Here is a 26,680-nt window from a genome sequence, read left to right as displayed (position 1 = left end):
AAAGGGTATGGATCTGTAGTTTCCTTCTTTTGGACCATTCTGTTTGATTTTTTTTTTTTTTTTGTTAGGTTAATGTTGGCCTTGAAAGTGATTTAATATGTGTTCCACTTCTGTGTTGTGACTATAAACATGTTTATGTTTTTGTTCCAGGTATGGATGTGGGATTGATTCAGATAATCCACAGCAGTAGACTATTTGTTTCATGTGGGCTCTGAGAGGAGCTCTTTGTCGGCTGTGGACAGTTTAAACCTGAGGACTCTGGAAAGAGAATAAATGCCAGAGCCCAAACAGTCAGGAGAAAGAACAATGCTGCTCCCGCTTCCCCCTTGCTGCTCCTGATTGCTGTTGTGAGACAAGAAGTTGGAGATCTCCTGAAACGAGGATTGGACTGTCTCCAAGGAGCCCGATGACCCTAACTAGTGGGAAGCAGCTAAGATAACTGAGCCAGCCCCCTCTCCCACTAACCTTTTCTCTTTCCTGCCTGGCATTGGGATGTTGGAAGGGGTTGGGGTGGAGTAAGGAGAAAAAGATATAAGAAATGTAAATAAAAGAGTTTTGTTTTGTTTTGTTTTGTTTTTTTAAAGTATGCCAGCATTTCTGTTGCAGGGAAGTAACTGTATAGAACTGGCCTTAAGTTCCCTTCCAATGCATAGACACACCTGCTCCTGTCTCTCTGCATTAAAAGCCATAAACTCGTGGCTTTACCTCTAACCTTGGTTGAACCACCCATTCATCTCAGGCTTTTCCCTCTCTCTGTACTTGTAGACCCAGCTCCCATTATCTTTAACATTTGCTTTTCCTGCGTTTTCTATAAGTAGCCCATCTCCTGACCCAATGGCTCTTTTGGTAACATGGCTATTTCCACTTAAATCAATGTCTTCAGCCACTTAGCCCTGTCTTCATCTCTTAAAAGATGAACTTCATTTGTTTAATGTCATTATGGAAGAACATCGTGATCTTATTTACAATAATACTCCTAAACGATACTGAATCTGAACATCCTTTGAATTTTATGCCTCCTCAATCATGTTGTCTGCAGTAGTTTTATTAATTGCCATTTGTTCCAATTTCTTGTTTTATAGCAGTGGTCCGGACTCAGTAAAAGGCTACCAAGGAAGACCCAGTATAAAATACTTAGGAGATCTACAAGGCTCCAGGCCCTGGGGACAGGCAAATCTCTGCAATCCCAGTTCACCTGTGTGCTGCCTGACATCCCCACAGACTCTTCAGGACCTCTGACACTCCCTCTGATCTGTCTGTGGGGTTGGTATTTTCACATGTGATGGTGATTGCCACCAGCTCTGTCTGTGTGACTCCTCCTCCCTTCCCCAGGACCAAGCCTTTGCAAATGGCATGCTTTCCTTTTTTTTCTTTCTTTTTTTTCCGCATGCTTTTCTTTCACCGAGTGGGTTTGTTGCAATTTGTCTTTGCAGGTATTTTATGAGCCCTGTGGCCAGCATAGTACATGACTCAGTGCCCCTTGCCACCCTGGCCAATGGCCACTGACGTACCTTCCCTGTGTGGCCTTTCAGGTTGGTAATGTTCTCCAGGCTGGTGGTGGTAAAGATGTGAATCACATTTCCATTGACTGCAGCAAACAGGTGTCCTCCATTGCTAAAGGCACACTGCGGGCAGGGAGGAAGCAAGCAAAAGGTGAGCGTCTGAGTGGAGGCCACCTTTCTAGGGGAGTTCAGGCAGGACTCTGGGTGGGGTGGTGGTGGGGAAGGGCTGTTTCCAGACACCGCCAATAATCCTACAGCTCCCTGCTTCTAGCACGGAGTTTCATGGCGTCTGCAGACGCTCTGTTTCAGGCCAGGCAGGTAATGCTTTTCGTCACTGACTTGCTTCTTCAAGCCATTTCAGAGAAATATGATGGGCTGCGCCTGCACCTCACGGTTCATACTCTTTCCTGGCTCCTCACAGTCTCCGATTTTACTCTCCCAGCGGGGACTCTCACTTTAGGATTGCTTTTCTTCTTTAATCTTTACTAAGATGCCCAGCCCCATCACAGATGGCATCCCACAAAGACTTAGTCCAGTGAAATTATTTTGGTGGGCGTAGGAAAGCATGGACAAGGGCTGGAGAGGTTGCTAAGTGGTTAGAGCACCGGCTGCTTTTGCAGAGGACAGGGGTTCAATTCCCAGCACCCACGTGGCACAGCTTACAACTGGCTGTACCTCCAGCTCTAGGAGATCTGACACCCCCAAAAAGACATGAACACCAAATGCACATAAAAATAAAATACTTAAAAAAAAGAAAAGAAAGAGAAAGAAAAGGAAAAAAAGGAGAAGCATGGACGGAAGCATGTGCCCAAGGGTCTGGTGAAAGATGCTCTGGTTGTTGTAAGCTGCCAAGGCCCCATCAGACAGACTTCGGTCCCACGGTCTTTACCTCTTTGCATGCTCTGACGGAATACTCTTTGAAAGGACGGATGTCGTCAATGAGCAGATTCATAAGGCGGAGTTTGTCAGCAAATCCCACCACAATGAAGTGTCCAGAGGGGTGAAGGCTGATTGTATAGGCTTCTTCTTGGTATTCCTTATATAGCTCCAGTGTGCTGTGAGAAAGGCCAGGTACTGAGTTATGAGCTGAACGCCTAGCCCCTCAAGTCCCCCATTTTATTAGGTTTTGCCTGTCTGAGTTATTTGGTGGCGTGCAATTACTGTTTCCTGGATTCTGGTTGCTGAAGATAATGGTGGGCACTGAGTACAGCTGAGACAGGGAAACTGGTCAAGATGCCATCGGGTAATGAACACTCTGAGAGCCCAAGGATTACAAGGACTATCCCCACAAGTAATTTCTCCCAGCAGCCCCTTGTACACACAGAGTAAAGAAGAGTATGGGTCCAGCCTCATGGAGGCTGTACCAGAAGAATATGACTGGGAAGAAAGGAAGAGCCAAAGGTCAAAAGAGATCCCTGTAGCAAGAGAAAAGGGAACGGGAAGGAATGGCAGAGTTGGAGGGACAAAATTATTAATGGAAGGTGAGCTACTATGGGGTGCTTACCTTTATGTTTCTAGGGTCTAGCATGGAGTGAGCATTTAATAAACCAGAAAGTGATTTTCTAGCCCATGCAAGACTGAGAGGCAGCTCACTAATTTGGTTTTTAGTAAAAGGCTTTTCCAGCAGAAAGCTTCTGGATCGTTGGCTTGTAAGCCTCTCTAATTAAAACGCTTCGCATAAACAGACTCAACAATCAACGTTCTGTGCACATAATGGCAGCAGAGCCTTTTCCTCCTTACTTGGTTTCATAATTCCAGATGCGGATGGAGCGATCCAGAGAACAGGTGGCAATGAGGGGTTTTCGGACGCAAGTATCTAGACCGGTGATGGCCGCTGAGTGCATTGGGTAGAGCAGGTACTCGAACTGGGCAGGCTCTCCCTGGAGAAACCACACAGAATGAGATCCAGATGGGCGAGCAAAAGGCTGACCGTGTCCTTCAGCATGAATTAGGGCCCATGCTAAGGCACATTCTTTCAATGTTACACATGGTTTTCCTGGGGCACTATTATTTTTAAAGTATTGACAAGGCCATGGAACCTACAGGAGAGCCTATCACAGCCTGCTTTTTTTTTTCTTTTCTTTTTTTCTAAACCACTATAATCTCTAACTGCATTCTAAGTACTTATTCTTACACCCACAGGTAAGTGTGCTGAGACTTATGGCCAACCTTTGGGCAGAGTGCAGGGAATCTTATGAAAGAAGTGGGAAACAGTAAGATCTGGAGAAGACAGGAGCTCCACAAGGAGAGCAACAGAACCAAAAAATCTGAGCACAGGGGTCTTTCCTGAGACCGATACTCCAACCAAGGACCATGCATGGAGATAACCTAGAACCCCGTACAGATGTAGCACATGACAGTTCAGTGTCCAACTGGGTTCCATAGTAATGGGAAGAGGGACTGCCTCTGACATGAACTGATTGGCCTGCTCTAGGCCACAGAGAAAGACAATGCAGCCACTCCTGATGAGACATAATAGACTAGGATCAGAAGGAAGGAAAAGAAGACCTCCCCTATCAGTGGACTTGGGGAGGAGCATGCATGGAGAAGGGGGAGAAAGGGAAGGCTTGAGAGGGGGGAGGGGGAGCTAAAGGGGGGATACAAAGTGAATAATGTGTAATTAATAAAAAATAAAAACATAAACTAGAAAAAAAAGAAGCTTTTTTTTTTGTCAGACAGTGGAGAACGTTACAGAAACTCACAACTGTCAAAATGTAGAGAATAGCCACCCACAGTGTGCCCACCTCAACTGCTACACCTATAGCCCAACCTCCACACTGAAGGCTCAGGGAACATCACAGAAAAGGGGGTGGAAAGACTGTAAAGGCCAGAGGACCAGGATGTGTGCTTTGGGAGGATGTGCTTTGGGAGGACAGGAAGGAGGATATAGGGGACAGATCTGAGAGGAGTTGGAGGGAGAAATGGGGGTGTGTGACTACGATTAAGATCTTCTAACAATTCTTTTTTTATTGCTTATTTATTTTTTTTTCTAACAATTCTTAAATTATTAGGTAGATATTATTTTAGGGGCTGTAAAGATGGCTCAGTGGTTAAGATCACTGACCGCTCTCTCAGGGGATCCAGGTTTGGGTCCCTGCACCCATATGGTATCTTACAAATGGTCTTAACTTCAGTTCCAGGGGCCCCGATGTTCTCTTCTGGTCTCCTACAGTACCAGGCACACACATAGTACACAGACATACATGTGAGCAAAACACCCATACACAAAAATAAATAAAACTTTAAACATTTATCATTTTAATGGCAACACAAGTCTAGTGTCCTAGGCTTTAACCGTTCCTCTTCTGTGGGAGCATGAGTGTGGCTTCTAACTTTGTTACTCGAGAATAACCCTATAGACTGAATGTCCTTGCGCCTACCGCTTTGTGTATCTCTCAGTACTTCCTCAGGATACATTTCCAGGTGTGGAATTCTGGGTAAGTGCTATCAGTATTTTTAAGCATCTTAGTAAGTAATGGCAACTTTCTCTCTGTAGAGACCATACTAATTACGTGAGGGCCATTTAGCACTGAGCAGTGGGTGAGTGGTCCTGTGGGTGTTCTGGGTGTCTGTCACCTGAGGCATTTTCTCTGATGACATAGGGGAGTGATGGTTGGGAAATGGAATGAGGCGAACACACGCTAGGCCCAGGCCAAGCCAAAGGTTGAGATGCGAATTCCCACCGACTCTTGTGCCTTCCCACTTACAAATTTACATGCACCCACTCCTTTCTGCTTTCCTGTCTGAGACAGAGGGGCTGTGTATTTGTTACTCCTTTTACCCTCAACTGTCTGGTAACATTGTTTCTACTAGCTCATTCTTACTGGGTTTTAAACGTACTCACACTTCTCAGCAAGCACACTGGTCTCCCTCAGAGTCCATGGGCAGGAGCCCCTATGGCCTGCATATGTCCCGCGATGCCTTTGCTTTCTGAAGTTCCATGCCAACTATCCTATACTATTTGTTTTCTTTTTTTCAGATCTCATGGTTTGAATGTGAAATGTCCTCCACAGGCTCATGGTGTTTGAACACTTGGTCCCAACTAGTGACACTCTTTTGCCACTGTGTAGAACCTTTGGGAAGGAAAGGAAGCTGGGGAAGGGGGGACTCCTAACGTGTTACTGCCCCACCCTGCCTTGTGTTTGCTCAGCTTCCTGATCCAAAGAGATGTGAGCAGGCAGCCTCAGGCTCTTGCTGGCAGAGGCTCAGCTGTTCCTGACGTCAAGCCTTCTCCTCCACGATAAACTGTACCTTCAAACCGTGAACTAAACCAAATCCTTCCTCCACTAATTTGCTTTCTGTCAGGTATGTGGGCACAGCAACAGGTAACTATGTACAGATACAAATCCGACTGCAGGAGTAATAACACCAAAGGTGAATGGGTAACAAGTGAGACCCAGGCTGGAAGGATACTCAGTGGCTGAGTGTGTGCTCAGCATGTGTGAAGATCAAGGCCACACCTACTCCACCAAGGCCACACCTCCCAATAGTGCCACTCCCTTTAAGCTTTTGGGGGCCATTTTCATTCAAACATCCACAGGTCCTGTACTCTGTGTCACACACACATCAAAATAGATCAAATAATTAAATCAAAGAGCTAATCCTATAAAACTTAAGCACAGGGGTATATCTTCATTATCCAAAGCTGTAGTGATGGATCCTTAAACACAGAAGAAAAATAGACCAGTTAGACTTTATTAAAATGGGAGCTTGTATGAAATACCAAGACAGTGAGAAGATTCTAGAGGTGATGGGGCATACCAACAACCCAGCACTTGGGGGGGGAGGCTGAGGCACAAGTCCATGCCTGTAATGCATAGTAACCCTCAGAGCCAAGTAGTAAAAAGATTGCGCAGAGTTAAAAGTGGGCAGAAGATCCGAATAGAATTTCTTCCAAGAAGATGGACAGAGATGCTGGTGTTATGGTCACCAGGGAAACGCAAACTGAAACCATGATGAGGAGCTCTCAGTACTGCCTCTTGGAATTTAAGCAGTTTCTCAACTGTCCAACGTGGAGCTACCGAGTGTGGTGGTTTTGAAAGAAAATGGCCCCCAGAGGCCCATAGCGGGTGGGTGCTATTAGGAAGTGTGGCCTTGGAGGAGGTATGACTAAGGGGCTGGGTTTTGAAGTCTCAGGAGTTCAAGCCAGTTTTCTTCCTGCTGTTTGAGGATCAAGATGTAGAACTCTCAGCTCCTTCTCTAGCATCGTGTCTGCCTGGCACACGATACAGAATAAGCAAATCTACATCTTATACAGAATGAGCAAATCTATCATCTGTGGAATAGATCTAGCGCTTACTTAGGCTGAGGTGGGAGGGACTGTGGCGGGGTGACAGTTAAAGGGTGTGGGCTGTTTTCTCTCTGAGGTGATGAATATATTCTACCATTAACTGCACTACTGGCTGTTCAGCTGTGAATAACAAGGCTGCTATAAAACACCACTGGGCTGGAGATGTAGCCCGGCTGGTAGAGTGCTTGCCTAGCATATACATGAAAACCTGGGTCTGACCCCAGCACAGTATGAATAAAAAAGGTGATGCCTCTGCCATTGAGGTAGAGGCAGGTAGGTCAGAAGTTCAAGGTCACTCTCAGATACTATGGCTATATGAGTGCCTGTCTCACAAACAAACAAACAAACAAACAAAACCCTCACAAAATAGCAATAATATACTACCCAAAATATGACTTAAAAGGATATGTTCAAAAGCCCTGACTGTGACTGCAGGTGGTCTGTTTTCCTCACTTTATATATTTGAGTCCATGCTGCTCGGGGACACAGGTGAAACGAGATCTTACTGACGATGTGTACAATGAACAGCGTGAGCTTCGTTTGGAGTGTTTTCTGGTAGTCTCCTCTGCAACTCCAAAACAAGCCAAAAGAAGCAACTACAAAGATTTTCGTATCTCCACCTTTGGGCCATGACTAGGTATGGTAGTAGATTAAATTCAACGAGACGTAACTCCTGGCAGGACTTGTGGGATTTGAATTTGATAGGCAACGCTGAGGAGGCACTCCCACCCTCACCCCTCACCCCGAGAGTGCCTCTGCACACTCGGCTTTTCTGTTTGCTCATGTGATCAGGGTCCACGAACCATACAGAGCTTTGCGTGAGAGTCTGTCCACGGGGCGAGCAGCCCCTCAGATGGGCATCCCAGCGTGGACTGGAAGGGGACTGATGCCCTTGAGGAGGCTCACCTTGCTGATCTCTGTCAGGGACATGGTGATGGTGTAGAGCTGGTTCCTGTTGGTGCTGGCGATGAGGGTTTCTTCCGATGGGCTGAAGCACAGGCACAGAACATCCTGTTTGTCTGACTGAGATGGGTCATTGCTTTGTGGGTCCATCGGGATCTGCTCAAGGCACAGACAGCCATCAGTCATTCTCAGTCTCAGTCCTTGGCCACAGGGGTCCCAGGGGTACTTTTAATTCACAGGCTCCTGGCCAGGTTACCCCCCTCCTCTTGCTTGGGCCCGGAGAAGGGAGGGTTGGTGTGGCTCTGCTTGTATTGGTTTTAAATAGCACCTTTTGCAGCAGCTAGCATTTGAATGGCTAGACAGCTGTGGGAATGAGCAGGCCAGGCACCCCAGTGTGAAATCCAGTGTGAGAGTTTAAATGCATATTCATTGAAACCCACCCCAGGTGTCCACCTGTTGGAAGCCAAGAGCACAGGATCACTTGGCCCCCAGTACACCTGTGTGTACTTCGGGGCCTTGGAGGGAAGTGGTGGCCCTTCTACAAGATGGGGTGGGCTAAAGGGTGTGGGAAGGATAAGGGGTCACTACCCTAGGCTTGGAGAGGAGCTGTGGCTCCCAACGAGACATAGTAAAATTAGATTTCCTATCCCCTTGTAGAGCGCCTGTGACTGACCAGGCATGTTGATGGACCAGCCTGCATGAGCCATTTCTGCACCCTGGCTCTCTGCTCAGGCCTTAGTTTCTTAGAGCTTCTCAACCTGTGAGCCTGTAAGTCACTGATTCGTGTCTGACACTCTGTATCATGGGGAGGTCAATTTTTCTTAGACAGAACCCATTACCACCCCAAATCCTTGTATGTTCCAGACCGGCATTTGTTACTTTTCACTGTTCACAGTTGCCCCTCTTTTCCTTTCAAGTGTCACGAGCCCCTCTGTACTGGGCAGCAGGGCTTGTCCTAAGCACCCCATTGCTTCCCCTTCTGCCGCCAGGGTGCCATGGCTTAAGCTGTCGTCTCCACCTGGAGTTCCTGGCTTACGACCTCTTGTCAAGTGTCGTTCATTTTCTTAGATCCTTCAGGAATAGCACCAAATACCAAGGAGCCTTCTGGGTTCTTCTCCCAGCTGCTGTATTGCACCTGTCTCCACAGCTTTCTGTGTTGCGGGCCAGGATACCCTGAGACTTTCCCTGGGACCTTGGTGTGTGGAGAAATAACTTAATTCCTTGTCTAAAACCAGGTGAGGCCACACAAGGCCAGGAATGGCTGGGGACCAGGGCTTTGGGGAAACTGGGATTTTCTGACCTTTCCCCCTCGAAGGGCTATGGTTATCAGTGCCAAGACCATTGAGTGCTTGATCTGTGATGTACTTGAGACACTCTATGTTCTCCTTGTGTAACACTGCACGATTAGCTTCCTCCTGACTTTATCACACTGTACAACGGGTTTCCATGGACTCTGTCCCATTCTCCCCCTGCAAGCTGTATATAAGATGCTGTATTTCTTTTTCTTTTTTTAAAAAGATTTATTTATTATGTATGCAGTGTTCTGCCTACATGCCAGGAGAGGGTACCAGATCTCATTATAGATGGTTGGGAGCCACCATGTCATTACTCAGGACCTCTGGAAAAGCAGCCAGTGCTCTTAACCTCTGAGCCATCTCTCCAGTCCAATGCTGTATTTCTTAATAAACTTGCTTGCATGAGCTATCAGTGTAAGACCTCCTGATCCCAAACTTTTCTATCCTCTTTAGTTTCTCATCTCCTGGTCCTCCACCCCCCCTCCCCCGATCCCTGTCATTGAAGAACAACCTGCTGGTCCAGGTCATTTCTGCATCATTTATTCCATAAATGTGTGTGCTGAGCAGTATACTTTATTATCATGGGTGTAACAGTGGAAGAGTTATGGGGCACTAAGATTCAGGGAGAAAGTGTAATTTACCACATTTCCCCACAGGACTCAAATCCAGACCTCGCTTCTTCTAAATCCCAATCCAGTTTACCGGCTCCTAAATTTCTCAGGACAGGTTCTCTGTCTTGGTTTCTGCCTAGTCCTTCCCCACAAAATGCTCTGTCAGAGCTCTGCAGGACAACAAGGACCCCTGCTTGCTTTTTTCTTCCTGCCCGCTTGCCTTACCCGGATTTCCCTGCTCTCCCGGTAAAAGTCCTTATCTTCCACCTTCTCAAACAGCAGCACTCTCCCTGGCCCAGCAGAGCAGGCAAAGCCCTTTGAATAGGCAGCGATGGCGAACACTTGGGGCATGGCCATCTGGCGGGAGTCAGTGGCTGTCACGACCTGTTCAATGGAGGGGACCGGGGAACTGGGTGGTGGAAACTCAATCAGGCTGGAAAAGAAAAGAGCACATAATGTTTTCGGAGATAATCCTAAGGAGAAGCATGGAGTTCTGGAGAAAAAAGAATGGGGAGGGGGAGAGAGAGACACACAGTGGCACACAAATTTAATTCCAGGGCACAGAAAGCATAGGCAGGTGGATCTCTGGGATCAGCCTGGTCTGGATAGTGAGTACCAGTATGGAAACGAGACCCTGTCTCCTGAAAGATGGGTGGGATATCTTTGGCTGTGAGCAATGCCACCTACTGATCTCCTTCTCTGTGGCCAAAAAACTGCTTGAAACTCTACATAGTGCAGTGAGAATGTTCGCGAGGCTGAGGATGGTGATTTTTATTTTGTTTAGAGAGAAGTGGTTCAGAAGATCACACAACCCTGCCAGAACTGAGATCTGAACCCAGGTCTCTCTTTTCATTCATTCACTCATATGATAAATGTTTATACCTGCTCATAAATGGTAATTTAGAGTTATAATGGCTCCGTGAAACAACAGTAATGAGACCAGTACAGTCCTTGCCTTGGAAAACTTCAAGTCTCGGGCTCATGTACTAAGGACTGTTAAGGGGGAACTAGGCATGCCACAAAGAGCCGGCCACGAGTAACACAGGCTTTCTGAGGACAGGGACTGAGGAGGTGCACCTGTCCAAGGTGAGCAGAGAGCAGGTGCCCTTATTCAGGCCCTCCAGGGCAAACAGGAATGGGTGAGTATGTGTTTGTCTGTTGGGGCAGGAAGTGGACAAAGGGAACCACACTTGGCTGAACACACTAACAAGTGAATACATTGGTTATTCAAGGTGCCCAGAGGTGAGAGCTAATGCTCCCTTCAGGAGAGGAGAGAGGCAGGGCTGCTTGGGTAGGGCTAAGTCCTGGACCCATTGAAATACTGTACATATAGCAGATGTAAACATGTGTCTTCTTCAAATATCATTGTAAAATTCCAAGATTTGTTGGCATATAAAGGATAATCTGCATATCTAATGTAAGTATTAACCAGTAACAGACGGAACAATTCCATCACTAATTTCCTAGGAAGCCCTTACACAAGTCACAAAAAATGAGGAGGAACCAGCTGGCATGGGTAGGGGACAGTGGGAGATGGGGTAAACAGAAGATACTGAGAAGGAAGAATCCACAGGGTGCCAGGTGGCGGGGAGCGTGGGCTCTGGGCTCAGAGGGAATGAAAATGAAACACTAGTCCCATCACGGAGCAATGCTGAGCTCTGGGGCAAGTGACTTAACTCCTTTGGGCCTTGGTCCCCTGGTCTCACTGTGAAGGATGGGACTCAAGAGCGTATGTCAGCAGTACATTCCACTGCATGACATGTGACCACTCGTGTTACAAGGAGGATGAAACCGAGCACCCCTTCCTGCATCCCTTCCCTTACCATCCCTCAGTCAGGTCTACTGAGTTCATTTTCTTGGCCCTCTTTGCTCCTTGTTGCCTCCTACTGAACTGTCAATGCCTGAGGGCCTGTGTTCCTACTACATGGCAAGGCACCATGCACATTGAGAGGGCTCCAAAGGCATTTATTCCATGGATTTGGTAAATTAGGCACGCAGCCAGTCATAGAAAACATGCTTTTGAAGAAAAAAAATCTACAATTTTGAAGACTTGTCATACTGAACTGTGTATAAAATGAGATTAGGCATAAAAATAAAAAAGACTTGTCTGTGGGCTATTGTCATAACTGCCAGGTTTGTGCTTTGAATACTGATGGAGGCTAAAAGAGAAGGAAGAAACAAGCACAGTTGGTTTTCAAGGTGGAGTGATGGTGAGTGGCAGAAAGATTTCTTCATGCAGGTGTCTAGCCTGCATGTCTGTAAGTGTACTGCCCACAGAGGCCAGTAGAGGGTGCCAGATCCCCTGGAATGGTTATGAGGCGCCATGTGGGTGCTGGGAACCAAACCTGTGTCCTCTGCCAGAGCAGTAAGTGCTCTTACCGGCTGAGCCATTTCTCTAACCTTGGTGAGAGGCTTCAGGAAGAAGCTCATTTTATATAACTTTGGCGGTGCAATGAGGGTGGGCGCTAGCCCAGCAGGGGACACCGTTACCTCTCTGACTCCTGGACGACCTCCAGGCTCTTGGAGCTTGTAGACTCCTTGACCATGATGCTTGTCTCCCAGCGTTGATCTCCAGATTCGTAAAGAAAGAGCCTGCCAGTGTCAGTGCCAACAATGATCCGTTCCTCAGACACCCAAGCGTGGGCTAGGTAGTTTGGGAATTCTCCCCTCTGGAAATTGGTTTGCTTTAGGGTTCCTTCAGCAAAACGGAGAAGCTTAAATATCCCGGTTCCAGTGATGCACAATTGAGTATTATCTTGGGGATTGATGCTAACCTGCAAAATGTTGGGAGATAAAATAATTAAAAAAAAAAAGATAAGATGAATCTTGATACAGTTATTCCCCACCTCACCAGTTAATACTCACTTTTGGTAGTTCATAGTATCTTGTACATATCACCAAATGCTGGAATCTTATACTATACTTGTTAAAGATACATGTCTATGTCTACTGGATGGACAATATTTTTTTTTTAAAGTAGGACAAACTTCTTTTTGGTAGCCTAGGCTGGCCTTAAACGGTTACTCCTCACACCTCAACTTTCTGAGTGCTGTGATTACAGGCGTGCACCAACATGTCTCCCAGTATGAGCAGCGAAATGGAATGAAGTTTAGCTGCAGAGACTTGGGGTTGAGCCTGTGTATGGGGGCCTGTCCAGGGGGAAGAAACCACACATCAGGAGTGATGATGTGGTCTTCTACCAGACGAATTTCCTTCATCTGGAGCCCTTATCCCAACACACACTAGTGACAGTTAACCTGCCATCCTCAACGGAGCAACTTGGGGGTGTGTTGCTGCTGAGTCCCTGAGGCTAGGTTCATAGTGGGCACCTAGGAAATGCCAGTGATCTGCTGCCGAGGAAGCAGTCTCTGTGCTCAGCAGGGGTCATCACTGGACACTATGGTCTGGATGAAACAGCCTTCCAGTTCTCCCTGCCTTTGTGATTCGTCAATTCACACTCATTTTCACTGTACTGAGAGTGGATACGGTGTCCAGGCTTGCACATCTACCCTTGGGAGATGAGTGATTCGGGCCTGAGGCTCTGGCAAGCTGGTATCTCTGAACATGGACAGTACTGACTTCTTGAAGTTGAGAATATGAATATAAGATGCTGGGCAGGGGTGACTGCAGAGAGATAAAACCTGGGGGGGGGGGGGCTCCCTGCCTAGGCAGTCATCTGGTTTCCTAAAGGGTCTTCATTTTGCTCTTCAACTGCAATAGAAAATTCGGTTCTCCACACACCTGTGACTTCATTGGCAGTTTCCTACACATCTACCTTTTTGCTGGGCATGCTGGCACCCATCTCTAATCCCAGCACTTAGGAGGCAGAGGCAGGCAAGACCATGAATTCATGGATAGTCTGAGCTATGTGGTCATAACCTGATTCAAACCCCAAACTAACACCCCTCCCGAACAAAATAAGAACCCAAACCTACCACTTTATATGCCATTCCTGAAATCTTCCTATTGCCCAGAAGTCTACTGCAAAGGGGCCAGAACCAAGAGGAATGCATTTCAGTCATCACAGCTGGGTCTAACCTGCCCCTGGGCAGTAGTTCTGGGCCATAGGGGGGAAAAGAGAGTTGACAAAATTGGGAACCAGAGGGCTCTGCCTCTCACCACTTCTGCAGTCTTGGATGAGTTACTTAGCCCCCAGAGGCCCAGGGCCCTCATCTCTAAGGTGGGATAACAACCACATATTTCCTGTGTGGTTACTGTGATTTTAAATGAAGGTTCCCAGTGGCATCTGTTGCCTCCCAGCATTTTAAAATGCGGGAGAACTGAGCACTGAGACACAAAGCAAGTGCTTGGTCGAAGCTGGGTGCTTAACTGCTTTACAGTGGGCAAGGCACTTGTCACGTCAGGAGGTACCTGGTAGATGGGGTTGTTCTGAACATCAGCTCTAATAATGGCCATTACTTTCTGCTTTTCCCACAGCCAATAGATGAGGTTTGACTCTGGAGGCGACGTCTGTGTCAGCAGGTATTTAGAGTCTGGAGAAAAAGCCATGCTAACAAACTTTTGAACTTGGAAGTCAAAATTATTCAAGATTTTGCGCTTCCGGCAAGGGATGGATGACAGCTCATAAATAGTGATGGTGGGTTTTTCTTGCACAGTCTCGGAGATGGCGAGGTATCGCCGATTGGGACTGATGGCCAGCGCCAGCATGCCCTGACTCTTGTCTGAGCCTGCAAAAGGAGGTAAAAGGCGGGACTGAGGAAAGACAATGCTTCCATCAAGGCAACAGAGTAGAAAGGTGCACAAATGCGGAGAGGTCCGTCCTTGGCCACCCCTTCGTTTGACTGTACACAGGTAACTGTGAAAATGACTGGGGTGGGCACCTCGCTAGGCTGACCTGGGATGCTGAGGAACCTTTTCTGACTCGACCAGAGAGGGTGGAGGAAGCTGCACGTGGCAGGATGTAACAGAGGGTGCAGTGTGGTGGACACTGTGTGGCAGTCAGGGGTGACCAGGGATGGGTTAACAAGGGTGGAATAGGGTCTAATCCTATGGGCCTTCATGTCCTGAATCCAGCATTCAGTACTCTGCTGTTGGGGTCGGAGGCTAACTACTCAACTCCTCGGTCTGGCAGTTAGACAGATGCCCAAGTCTTTGTGGTGAAGCTTTGTGCTTCCCTGATAGCTGAAGATGCATGCACGCTGTGTTCCCTTTCCTGGAATTTAGAGCTGACAGCTGGAAACGCAGCCAGCATCCTGCTGCCCTGCAGTAACAAGCAGGGAATGAAAGCTGTGATGAAAGTGTGAATGCTCCACCCCGAAGACCACAGCAGGCCCTATTACTCGGGCCCCAGGCACTCTGCTTTCACGGGTCTCTTCCTTCATTTAAAATGATAAAAATAGGGCTGGTGACTTTTCCACAGGACCTGAGTTAGCTTCCCAGCACCCATATCGTGTGACCCAATACTACCTGTAACTCTAGCTCCAGGAGGATTCAAAGCTTCCAGCCTCTGCAGACACCCACATATATGTGCACACGCCTGCTGTGCACACACATATGTGTAATTATAAAAGAGAAAAATGAATGATAAAAACAGGGCCGGCAAGATGGCTAGGTGGGCAAGAGTGTCTGCTGCCAAGGCTGAGGATTGACATTTGATCCCCAGGACCCACATGATAGAAGGAACAAACTCCCATGAGTGGTCGGTCCTCTGACCTTCACATGCATGCCATGGCATGCAGGTGTTCAAGTACAAACATGCACAATGAATGAATAAATGTAAGAGAATTGTGTGTATATATATATATATATACATACATACATATATATATATATGAATATATACACAGTCACATATTTGATGGTTGCACTAACATAAAGAGGAACATAATCCAGGCTGGGATTACAGTCATGTAATCAATACTGCTATATTCATTTTTTTTCTGATATTAGTACAAAGTAAAATCTTTTCATGTGGGCCTTGGGCACTGTGCACAGGATGAGTCAACCATGGATGTGGGTCCCAGACAGTGGGGTTGAGGGGGCAGGGAAAGATGCACTAGAAAGTTGCATTGGAGTCTCTCTGTGATGGGCTCCATGCTGCTGCTTTCTAGCAAGCTAAGGAGGGATAAATATGTTGTCTTGTAGCACATCTGCCCAGCACACTAGACTCCTGCAGGAAAGCTGGAGGGACAGCTGTGCCAGAGAAGACCAAGTCTGAGAACTTTCACAAGGGTCTAGACTGAGGCTGGGAGGCAACAGATGCCACTGGGAACCTTCATGAAGGGTGAGACGTGTGTGGCAGGAAGATCTCCCTGGCACTGTGTGGATCTCCCCGGAGGCAGGTGGACTGATTGGCCAGCAGGTGATTCATGAAGTGGGAGGTAGCAATATGTGATGTGGAGGCAGCAGGGACAGTGGACATAGAAATGAGGGGTGACAAGGCAGTGCTAAGAGGTAGAAGCAGCAGAATTCTGCAGTTGACTGGGGGAAGGCATGAATGCCTGGGAAAAGTGGAATGCCAGGTGTGGAGTACGGACTGGACAAGTTACTGCTGTTGGAATTTGCTTAAAATGGTCCCTCTAAGTCACGGAGCTTTAATTATGTGTATTGGTTTCTAGTTTGTAACGATTTGACTGATTTACATTTAAGTGTTCAATCTGTCTTGAGTCCATGCTGATAAAGGATAATGAGGGAGACGCTAGAGTCTGGTGAGATGGCTCTGAGGTTGAGAGTGTGTTCTGCTCTTTCAGAGGACCTGGGTTCCATTCCCAGGACCTGAGTGAGGGGGCTCAAACCTCCTGTAACTTCAGCTCCAGGGTATCTGACGTACTCTTTTGGCCCCTATAGATATCTGCACACTCACAGACACACATACATACATATTTATGAAAAAGAAAAGAAGACTCTAAATGGCTTCCCAAGCCTACACTGACTCCTAACTCTACTTCTATGATATATTAAAATTGCATATTTACATACATATTTACTGGGCTTCTGGGCTCTTTATGCTTGCACCTCATTGCTCTTGTAATAATATCTTTAACACAGGTTTGAATATCCAGCAAGGAAAAACATACAGAAAGAGGAGATAATAAAATTGGATTTTGGATGTACATATATGAAATGTAAGGTAAAATATGGGGTAAAAGGGTGTAGAAGTTGACTAAGATTCTGAAGCTGAGGGCCAAGGCTGGCAGGAAATGGCATAGCGAGATGTTAAAGCTGAGAGCATGATCACGCCTGGAGGAGGCGAGGGGAAAAGTGCTCATTCCTGTGCTTTTTGCCAGGCTCTGCTGGGTGAAGCATGCACCCCAGTCACTGATACAAGCTGAAAAGCACACTTGTTGCTGCCAAGGCCCAGAGCCTGTGGAGGGCAGGGAACACGACTTTCTTGCCATTCATTCACTTGTTCATTTACCAGGGAATGAAGATCTAGCAGGTGTATGGCCACACCCGGTGCAAGGACAGGCATGTTGAGAACTGTGTCCTTAAGCGATTGGTGTGGATACCATTGTGTGGACTAACGCAAGATGTCTACAGTATCACTAGGCAACACAGTCCTCTGGGACCATTGTTGTAAACACGGTCTCCAGTGGTGATAGTTCCATGTGGCCCGTGACTGGACTTCTGATTTTAGTTTGTCAGACACTTTCACATTGCTTTCAGTCCAGTTGATTCAGTTCTCCTTGGAATAGCTTCTTCTCTCCCACAAGAGTGTGCATCTTTCTCCCCCTCCCCCACACCTGGTCCTTCTTCTGCTTGTTATTCCTCAGCCCCTCAGCCCTAAATGGAGGAGGGTCCCAGAGCTTACGGAAGCCTCAGCTCATGCGCTTTCCAGTTCATCCATCTGACCAGATTCCTTTCTCTGTGCCTGGGAACCCAAACTGCCCTTTATGTTCCATTTAGATGCTTCCGTGTGTCTCAAGCAGACCTGTCTCCTCCCTCGGCCTTTTCTGCCTCAGTCAGCAGCAGTTCTGTCCCCTGGGTGTTCACGTGTAGTAACTGTGCTTATGTGTCTGTTTGTGAAAAAAAAAAAAAAAAAAAAAAAAAAAAACAAACCAAAAACAAAACCCTGCCATGCCTACCTCCAAGACGGGCCCCACCATCCCCAAGGACTGTCCCCACCCTGCCTTATCTGCCTCATCCTCTCACCTGATGACATCGGTCCCCTACTCACAGGGCTCCCTGTTACCCTTGCTCTTCCTTAAGTCCTGCTCTGCCCTCCTACCCCCACCCCAGAGTAGCCAGAGTGAGCTCAGCGAGGTCAGCTGCGCTGCTCTGCTGAGCATCCCATGAAGTCTCATCACGTGCCTGTGCAGTGTTGTGCCTGTCTTTGCCATTCTAGAGTACCATCCCCCCTCCTATGTCAGCATGGCCAGCTCCTTGACTACCAGCATTTATCACCTAAAGTTGCTTCCTCAGTAAACCAACTCCGCATCCTGCCCAGCATCTGAGAGCTCACACTCCTTCAAAATTCTGCATTTTCCAGGCCCTTCTCACTAACATCTCCATTCCACCTGTTGTTCTCCCTGAGCAGCAAGCTTGGCATTAGCTCCACTTCACAGATGAGGACACTGTGAGCTTAGAAAACGGAAAGTGAGATCAAATTCAGATCTTTCAAGTTCATGACCTCTTACTTTTTATTTTGTTTTTCCAGACAGGGTTTCTCTGTGTAGCCCTGGCTGTCCTGGAACTTACTCTGTAGACCAGACTGGCCCCAAACTCAAAGAGATCCTCCTGCCTCTGCCTCCCGAGTTCTGGGATTAAAGGTGTGCCACCACCACCTGGCGGACCTTTTTACTTTTTCATCAGTAGTGGTCTGAGATGTGGCAACCATGGAAGCTGCTTTGGCCCTGTATTTCAGAGTGATCCTTTCCTGGCTGCAGTCCTCACCAGGAGATAAGATTGAGGACACCTGGGATTCTGAATTGCCTTTCCTAGATCCTGTCCCAGATGCCCAGGCCCCTGGAATGTTGTGCCCAACTGGTCCTGAGCTTACTGGCAGCACCAACACCAGTTTTGTCCTTGTCTGTCTTTGCCCTTGGCCTGGGCTTGAAGGATGCTCAAAAGGTGACTGCTTACAGGATGTGTGGGAAGACCCTGAACATGTGCCTGGGATAATTTCCACATGTAAGTGAGGCTCTTGGTAATACAAGATGAAGCTTCTATTCAACTCTTACTTGAGATGCTTCCCAGTATAGTGACACAGATAAAGAAACCATTATGATTGGTAGATGTGATTGTCTATGTAGGACACCCCAAGGAATCTACAGAGAGGTTATTAGACTTAATAATAGTCCAGCAAATATGCTGGACATAAAAACTAATAAATAAAAGTCAACTGCATTTCTTTACTTCTCCCCCCAACACTGTGTGTGTGTGTGTGTGTGTGTGTGTGTGCATGCACGCGCGTTTTCCATGGCACGCTTGTGGAGGTCAGAGGACACCTTGGATGTGGTTCTTCCTCCTTGTTTGAGGCAGGGTCTCTTTGCTGCTCACTGTTGTGCAGGTTAGCTAGCCTACAGGCTCTGCTGAATTTCCTGTGTCTATCTCCCATCTCTCTACAGAAGCAATGGAAGTACAGGTGTGTGCTATCACTCCTGGCTTTATGTGGGTTCAGATCACTTAAAGGCTATCACATGCCTGGAAGGTGCTTTACCCACTTAGCCATGTCCCTCATCCCTCAGGTATAGTTAGTACAGTTTATTCTTACAGAATATTTACATGGTGTTCAAGGATGTTTACTTCATTAAAACTAAGAATTACTGCTCATCCATAGATACAAGGAAGAAAAAAAAAAACAACACAGGCTATAGAAAAAATCCATTCTTTCTTACATTTTTTGGGTTTGGTTTTGTTTTTCATTTTTTGGAACAGGATTTCTCTATGTAGCCCTGGCTGTCCTGGAACTTGTTCTGTAGAACAGGCTGGCCTTGAACTCAGAGTTCCATCTGCCTCTGCCTCCTAGGAGCTTGGTTAAAGCACCACCACCTGGCTAATTATTTCTAACACATATATCTGACAAATGATTAGCTCAGAGACTATATGAAGTATGTCTATAACTCAGTAAAGAAGTTCCCCTTAGAACAAAACCTTAAAGTAATAGAAAAATTGGTAGAAAGCATTTAACATAGACCTAAGTAGGGATTAGGGATATTCCATAAACGTGTGAAAAGATATTCACCTTAATTAGTTATGGAGACATGCATGCTAAAATAACGAGATCCCCTTTTTTGGATTACTAGAATCACACAAAATATTAGGAAGTTAAACAAGGGTTAGTGAGGATGGGGCAATAGGAACCCTTATGCATCGCCAGTAGGAATATATAAACCAATATGATCACATTTCTCAGTAATTTTACTTCTGGCTGTGTGTCCTGGAAAATCTTTGCAGATATGTGTGCATCTAAGAATAGTTATGGTGATGTCTCTAACAGCAAATAATTGTTATTTACCACATGTCCCTCAAATCTAAAATGGCTATATAATGTGTGTGTTCCCAGATTGGAATGCCATACTGCAATGAAACGGACCATTACGTGTGTCAAGATGCATGACTTACAAAGCATGAAGCTGAACAGAAGACACTAGCGACAGAGCAGACTAATTTCATTTGTCTAAGATAGGAAAATATCTTATACAAAATACCATACACAGAAGCGCATGTATAAGGTTACATAGATGTGTGGTAAAATTATACAGGTAAGACCCAAGATGAGCTGGCAGAGGGAGGGGCGGGGGGTGAAGTGGGTTGAGAGGAGAGCAACACAGAAGCCCTGGAACTGGCTGATCCTGGGTGTCTGGGTGCACAGGTCTTTATGTAATAGTAACTCATTAATGATTACATATATGTGGTTGGTCTTGTATATATGCATAGGAAGCAATAAAAATGGTCAGTGTGGAAAAAGAGGGGGTGTCATGTCATGAATATCATCGGCTGGACCAATGTAAGCAAAAACAGCGGGCAGATTCTAAAAACGTCCAGTGTCTCCAACATACAAGGTGGTGCCCTTTTGAAACTGTTAAGACTCAAAAGGGGGTTCTGGTGAAGACGATCCCAACTGCAGGAGAATACAAAAACACTGTTTAAAGTAAATCTTCTTATGGAATTACAGAAAAAAAAAAAAGTACTTTAAAAATTAGCATTAGGGGCAGGGTTGGTGCCCCTTAGGGGGTCCCTTCTCTGAGGAGAGGCAGTAGTGAGGGAGGGGGCCTGAGGGCAGGACTGGGAGGAGAGGGGCGAGGGGGCTGGGATCAGGCTGTAAAGTGATTTGAGGAAAGAATAATAACAGGGGGAAATTCACACATAAAAAAATCAGCGATACATGTCACTTTGTCTACATGTGTCAGGTTAATCTGTAATTAAACAGTGCATATTGACATTTATTTTGCCTAAATTTATAAAACTACATGGGTAGTCTACCTGTCGTTAAAAAAAAAAAAAAGACCTTCCCAATCGTTGATATTGTGTGGTTCTGTGTAGCACATGCCTTTAATGTATATGTCAGGGTGGGAACGGGTTTTTTTTTAATTTTTTTTTTTTACCTGGAATGAATTTTTGCCATTTCTGATCCAGATTGTACTTCACACAGTGATTTCCTGAAGGAAATATAACGATTTGTTCATCGAAGAAGAAAACATTGTTGGCCACGTGAGACCGAAAACCAAAAACATTCAGCGACTGAGCTATCACGGTGGACATGGTACCTGTGAGAGTGCAGCTGAGAATGAAGCAGCAAGCAGGTGAGAATGAGGAAGCTGACCGCGTCGCCCCGCCCCGCCCGTGGCCCCGCCCCGCCCGTGGCCCCTCCCTGACCCCGCCTCACCCCTCCGTTGCCCCGCCCCCAGACTCCCCTTCTCGACCCCATCCCCGCGGCTCCTTCCGCGCTTTGTCCTCCTTCCATGCCCTCCCAACGCCCCCAGGCCCTTAAGAGAAACCTCTCACCTCTCGCTTCGCGGGTATGGGTTACTAGAACACGCAAGGATCCGAAGCAACCCCGGCACGCCCGAACGCCAGAGCAGTTCCTATAGCAACGAGGAACCGGAAGTGTCGCTCTGCACCCGGAAGCGGAAGTCTGTGTCGACAAGCTGGAGCGGGGGTGGGGGGAAGTTACAGGCGCTGGTGCGGCTTGTGGGCACGTGTAGCGGCGGCCGAACCTCGCGGGGCCGGAGGCCGCGAGATGGACACCCCTCCGCTCTCAGGCTCGGACTCGGAGTCGGACGAGTCCCTGGTGTCAGACCGGGAGGTAAGCGGCCGCGAAGCTCGTGGGACAGGGGTGGGGACGGGGACTAGCTCATCCGTAATGCCGCGCCCGGGTCTGTAGTTGCAGGATGCGTTTTCCCGCGGACTCCTGAAGCCAGGTCTCAACGTTGTGCTAGAGAGGCCGAAGAAGGCGGTGAATGACGTGGTGAGCTCGCGCGCGGGTCGGGGTCCTTGGAATGCGCTGTGCACAGGCCCTGTGCTATTTCTGAGCCCGATTCTTGTGGGAAAGATGCGCCCTGCGCCTTGACACAGGCGGTCGGCTTTCTGTGTGGGTATCAGATTTTTGTCACTTTGGGCTTGAGATAGACAAACTTTGGGTTCTCATGGGCGCCGTGTCTGACTTACCTAGAACGGCCTGAAGCAGTGCTTGGCTGAATTCAAGCGGGATCTGGAGTGGGTTGAAAGGCTGGATGTGACCCTGGGTCCAGTGCCGGAAGTCGGTGAAACTCAGTCAACACCCCAGAACAAGGACCAGAAGAAAGGTGTTAATCCAGAAGACGACTTCCAGAGGGAGATGAGTTTGTATGTTTGTTGTGGGTCCTGCGATAGAAAGTCACAGGAAGGAGAACGAAGTGTGCCAGCATCCTCAGAGGCTCCGAGTAGTTAGCGCGAGCCTAAGCGTGGAGCTGGGGGCTTCCTCCTGGTTGAAAGACAATATCCTTGGTCATCATTTAACCAGCTCCCGGCTTGAGGGATATTTCAAGATAATTCATTTGAAGTTTGTGTGGGTGCAGCATTAGAACAGACTTTGCAGAATGTGAGAGTGGATTTTCTGTAATGATTGGGAAAGTACTTTGGGTGCTAATGGTACCTTTAATTAGCTCAATTGTTTTAAACTGCTGATTTGCTCTTATAAGTATTTTCTCCTTAAAAATAAACGTAAAGTGAAGTTTCTGTTATATATGAAATTAGTGGAGCTCTGTTGCAGTTTTTGTTTGTTTACTTGTCTTGCCAGTGGTGGTGGGATGTTGCTAGTCCTGAGTTTACTTAACTTCTGAGAGGCAGTAGGAGAAAATGAACACTTTTCTCCTCGTTCCTGTGATTTCAGCTACCGTCAGGCCCAGGCTGCAGTGCTTGCCGTATTACCCCGACTCCATCGGCTTCAAGTCCCCACAAAGCGGCCCACTGATTATTTTGCAGAAATGGCCAAGTCTGATCAGCAGATGCAAAAGGTAAGAGGCAGACAAGTTTTTCCACTGGAAAGCCAAGGCTTTACCCTCAAGTATATTTGTTCAGCTGGTTCATTTCTTGTAGTCTTTTAGAAAAGATCTGTGCTGGTTGTAATTAGTATTTTTCTACAGAGTCTCTGCTTCAGAGGTGCTCCAGGAGCCTAGATAAAATAGTAAGAGAAGGGCTGGAAGAAGTGTGGTCCCTGTAATAGGAAGGCTTGTATATTTTCTCTCTGGCAGGGTTAGTTGAATGGGGGTATAGACAACAGTCATTCTGGGCCCAACAATACCAATGAGAATTCTGTTGCTTGTATACAGCTTTTCCTCTCTGGGCCTCTGTTTTCTATAAAGTGAAGGGTTGCTATCTAGCTCGAATATAGTGCAATTTAGAGTTGCGGGGACTTGATCTTCATTTAACTTCAGGAGGAAAAAGCTTTTTGACATCATATCCAGGACATGTTTAAATTGTTCCTTTGGTCTCAGGCTTCATCTTAGAGAATTACAGATGGTACCCAAGAAGCTAATCAGAGACAAGCACAGATACCTGTGACAGGCACACTGATGGCGATTTACGCTTTCAGGAAACTGTGTGTGTGTGATGGAAGAGGCAAGGTCTGAGTGTCCAGGAGTTTTATCACGTATGTGGCCCACTAGAAGAGAGCACTGAAGTGTAGCATTAATCTGTAAATAGGACTGGGGGGAACAGGTCTTACATGATAACCGAACAAGCATGCTTGAAAAGGCAGGGCAACTTTTAAACTCTGGCTACACACTGACACTTTTGGTACCTAGATAAAGGCTCTGCTCTGGGGCTGTATTGTCCTTTTGTGGAAAACTGGAGAGTACACGAGTTCCATGATTTTCAGAGCCCTGTTGTAGTGTACTCTAAACAGCACCTACCAATGTCCTGTGTTTTAGATTCGACTGAAGCTGCAGACTAAACAGGCTGCCATGGAGAAATCTGAAAAGGCCAAGCAACTTCGAGCGCTTAGGAAATATGGAAAGAAGGTGAGAAAGAACACCATGGACTAGGGCAAAGGCAGGAATGCCAGGTCAGATCACTGTGGTATGATTTGGTTCTAGCCCTGTGTGTGTTTGATCTTGTGGGTTTCACCTCTTGGTGAAGTGTTCACTCAGCCCCATGAAACCCCATGGGGCACCCACCATGGTGTGGTAGCAACACCTGAGGTGGAGTCATGGAGTCTTCGGAGTCATGGTTTGGGATGTGTGACTGACTTTGTGTCTGTCTCACAGGTACAAACTGAGGTCCTTCAGAAGAGGCAGCGGGAGAAAGCACATATGATGAATGCCATCAAGAAGTACCAGAAAGGTCAGTGTGTCTGTCTGCTAAGGGCATGGGGAAGCCTGGGTATCAGTGCCTCATAACTAAGGGAACTCTATAGTGCTTTGCAGTCATCTTGATTTTAATCTGCTGGGCTTAGGTTTGGGAAATGGTGTGGGGAACAAAATGTGCTGCTTAAAATGGATTTAGAGAAAAGCAGCCACGTCTTGAACATTCCTAGAAATACACTGGTGCTGATGGAAACACTTCTCCCTGCACAGGCTTCTCTGATAAGCTGGATTTCCTTGAGGGCGACCAGAAGCCTGTTGAACACCGTGCAAAGCCAGGAGCTAAAGGCCAGCAGACGAATAAAGGGTAAGTGAGTGTTTCCGTTTAGTTTTGTCTTGTGATGGCCAACAGTCAGTCTGGTGAGGGAGCTCCCCAGGGAACGCCTCCAGTGTAAAGTACTGGTGCTCAAGGGGCAGAGATTGAATACTGTGGGGTGACCGTGGCCATAGCAGTGTTCAGAGGTGGACACTGGTACTTGGGTCACTGTAAATGAGTGTCAAATGACTGTTTTACTCCATGACCTTCAGAGTGATTGTGGGGAGTCCAGCTCTGGGCATCAGATCTAGGTCTAGCCATTCATTAGGTGGGAGGCTTCGAGCTTCATTTACTGCGAGGCAGTGGTTTGTGCCTCAGTGTTGTGAAGAATGAAAGGGAGCTGCGTGCTCACTGTTCCTCTTTTCAGTCTCACTTTCTGCATAGGTGGACGCTGGCCTGAGGGTGGGGATTTCCACATATATCAGGGCGTTAGTGTGGAAAAGCTCTTTAAAGTCTCAGTGCAGGCTGGGCATGGCACCCTGGTGGACCATCCCACCGGAGCCTAATGTGAGGGGCATGAACGTCTGAGCAGGAAAGAGGGAGAGGAGTGTTTAGAGAAGGAAGACCCTGTGTGAGAGAGGTGCAGGCGTGAGATAGTGGTTGCAGGTGAGCAGCTTCCTGTGCTTGCCTTCACAATCACCGCTGTGAGGCCGGGAGTCAGGGAGCATTCTTCCGTGGACATTAGGGACGGACACTGGTTTCACTCAGTTATGAGCAGGCCATGTTCCTGTTCCAAGAAGGTAACGGAGCCCTGTGTGTAAATAAATGTAGTCTCCAGTTCCATAGAAGCCCCAGGGAGCAAGGGCAGTGCCTCACAAGTGTGTGCACAGGGAAGAAAAGCGAAGTGAGGGCTGACTGAGACAGAGAAGCAGGGAGAGGTGGGTGCTGGGCTAATGGTAGGAGGCCATTTGTATACCAACTATAAGTTGGCATTTCTAAGCAACTGGAACCAGTCCAGGAGGGGTGGTGGCATGGTTTGGTAAGTCTTTACATTTGAATGACAACTGTGGTTTTGTCCTTAAGAAGAATAGAGACGACTAAAGCTGACACTGCAGGATTGAGTTAAAGTGGATGCTGGTGGGAGCGGGAAGCCAGGTGATGGTTATCAGTTCTTTCTGCTTTTTCTTTGTGAGTTTTTCTTCTCTGGAGTTATTTCATGAATAGATGACTTTGCCTATGGGGTTTGTAGAGTAAAAATGGAGGGCCAAGGACAGTCCTGCAATGTTTCCTCAGAAACGAGCCTGCAGGTGTCACCCAGCCACAGGCTCATAGGTTTACAGTGCACTAATCTGTGAGCTCACCTTTTTCAGGCCCAATGCCAAGCGAAGGTACAAAAACCAGAAATTTGGTTTTGGTGGAAAGAAGAAAGGCTCCAAATGGAACACTAGAGAGAGCTATGATGATGTCTCCAGCTTCCGAGCCAAGGTGGCTCATGGCAAGGGCCCCAGGAGGCCTGGGAAGAAAGGGGCAAATGTAAGTGGAGGGTCCAGGTTGGGGCCTGTTCAGTCTCTGCTCAACCCCATTCCTACTCCCCTTGGTTCCTTCCCACCCTGGCACAGAAGGCCAAGTGCTGTGTGGCGACATACGATTTTTGTTTTGTCTTTGCAGAAGAGACCTGGAAAACGAACAAGACAGAAAATGAAGAGCAAAACCCACTGAACAGTATTGTCTTCTGTAGAGAGCCAAGGAAAAGGGGGATGTACAGACTGTAACAAATTCAGAGCTTTTGTCTTGCTTTTTGTAGAGAATTATTTTAATAAATTAAATTTAGGAATGAAAGACACTCTGGAATCAAACACAGAAATATTTTAAAAGATTCAGAAGTTTGTACATGAAAGAATATTGCCTTTCTATTGGTAGCTGCAGGTTAAACCTACACCTCACTTTTTAGGTCATCCTTCCAAACTGTCCTTTCACATGAGTCCCTAAACTGTCACAGTCAGTCCCTGGGAAGGTAAATTGTGATCAGAATGCTGCTTTCCTTTTTTTTTTTTTTTTTTTTTGTCCTTAGTTTTCTAC

At 47.0% G+C, this 26,680-nt stretch overlaps 2 protein-coding genes across 2 annotated transcripts in view; one reads left to right on the top strand and one right to left on the bottom strand.

The window, feature by feature from the left end:
- The window catches only part of Cfap57 (cilia and flagella associated protein 57), a 64,226-nt gene extending 42,619 nt beyond the window's left edge, over window positions 1-21,607 (bottom strand). Inside the window, exons 1-9 of the mRNA XM_060379712.1 lie at window positions 21,509-21,607; window positions 21,109-21,284; window positions 13,973-14,289; window positions 12,092-12,375; window positions 9,827-10,034; window positions 7,699-7,851; window positions 3,243-3,382; window positions 2,392-2,557; window positions 1,512-1,625 (exon numbers count right to left, since the gene is read on the bottom strand). Of these exons, the coding sequence (XP_060235695.1) occupies window positions 1,512-1,625; window positions 2,392-2,557; window positions 3,243-3,382; window positions 7,699-7,851; window positions 9,827-10,034; window positions 12,092-12,375; window positions 13,973-14,289; window positions 21,109-21,265 (1,539 nt within the window). The 5' untranslated portion in view covers window positions 21,266-21,284; window positions 21,509-21,607. The remainder of the gene's footprint in view (window positions 1-1,511; window positions 1,626-2,391; window positions 2,558-3,242; window positions 3,383-7,698; window positions 7,852-9,826; window positions 10,035-12,091; window positions 12,376-13,972; window positions 14,290-21,108; window positions 21,285-21,508) is intronic.
- Window positions 21,607-26,444, top strand: Ebna1bp2 (EBNA1 binding protein 2). Its single transcript, XM_021644556.2, has 9 exons — window positions 21,607-21,809; window positions 21,888-21,971; window positions 22,176-22,348; window positions 22,875-22,998; window positions 23,914-24,003; window positions 24,250-24,325; window positions 24,559-24,652; window positions 25,972-26,134; window positions 26,270-26,444. The coding sequence occupies exons 1-9, from the start codon at window positions 21,744-21,746 to the stop codon at window positions 26,318-26,320; spliced, it is 921 nt and encodes a 306-aa protein (XP_021500231.1). The 5' UTR covers window positions 21,607-21,743; the 3' UTR covers window positions 26,321-26,444.
- The last annotated feature ends 236 nt before the right edge of the window (window positions 26,445-26,680 follow it).

This window comes from Meriones unguiculatus, chromosome 3 (genome assembly GCF_030254825.1).
Source record: "Meriones unguiculatus strain TT.TT164.6M chromosome 3, Bangor_MerUng_6.1, whole genome shotgun sequence".
NCBI lineage: Eukaryota > Metazoa > Chordata > Mammalia > Rodentia > Muridae > Meriones > Meriones unguiculatus.
Note: the sequence above shows the minus strand (reverse complement) of the source record. Positions and strands in the feature narration are given on the sequence as shown.

Excerpts from the sequence above, each read along its gene's own strand:
- Ebna1bp2 (XM_021644556.2), top strand. The coding sequence starts at position 21,744 with ATGGACACCCCTCCGCTCTCAGGCTCGGACTCGGAGTCGGACGAGTCC. Across the intron at positions 21,972-22,175 it reads AGAAGGCGGTGAATGACGTG|AACGGCCTGAAGCAGTGCTT; the intron begins GTGAGCTCGCGC and ends TGACTTACCTAG. Across the intron at positions 24,004-24,249 it reads TTAGGAAATATGGAAAGAAG|GTACAAACTGAGGTCCTTCA; the intron begins GTGAGAAAGAAC and ends TCTGTCTCACAG.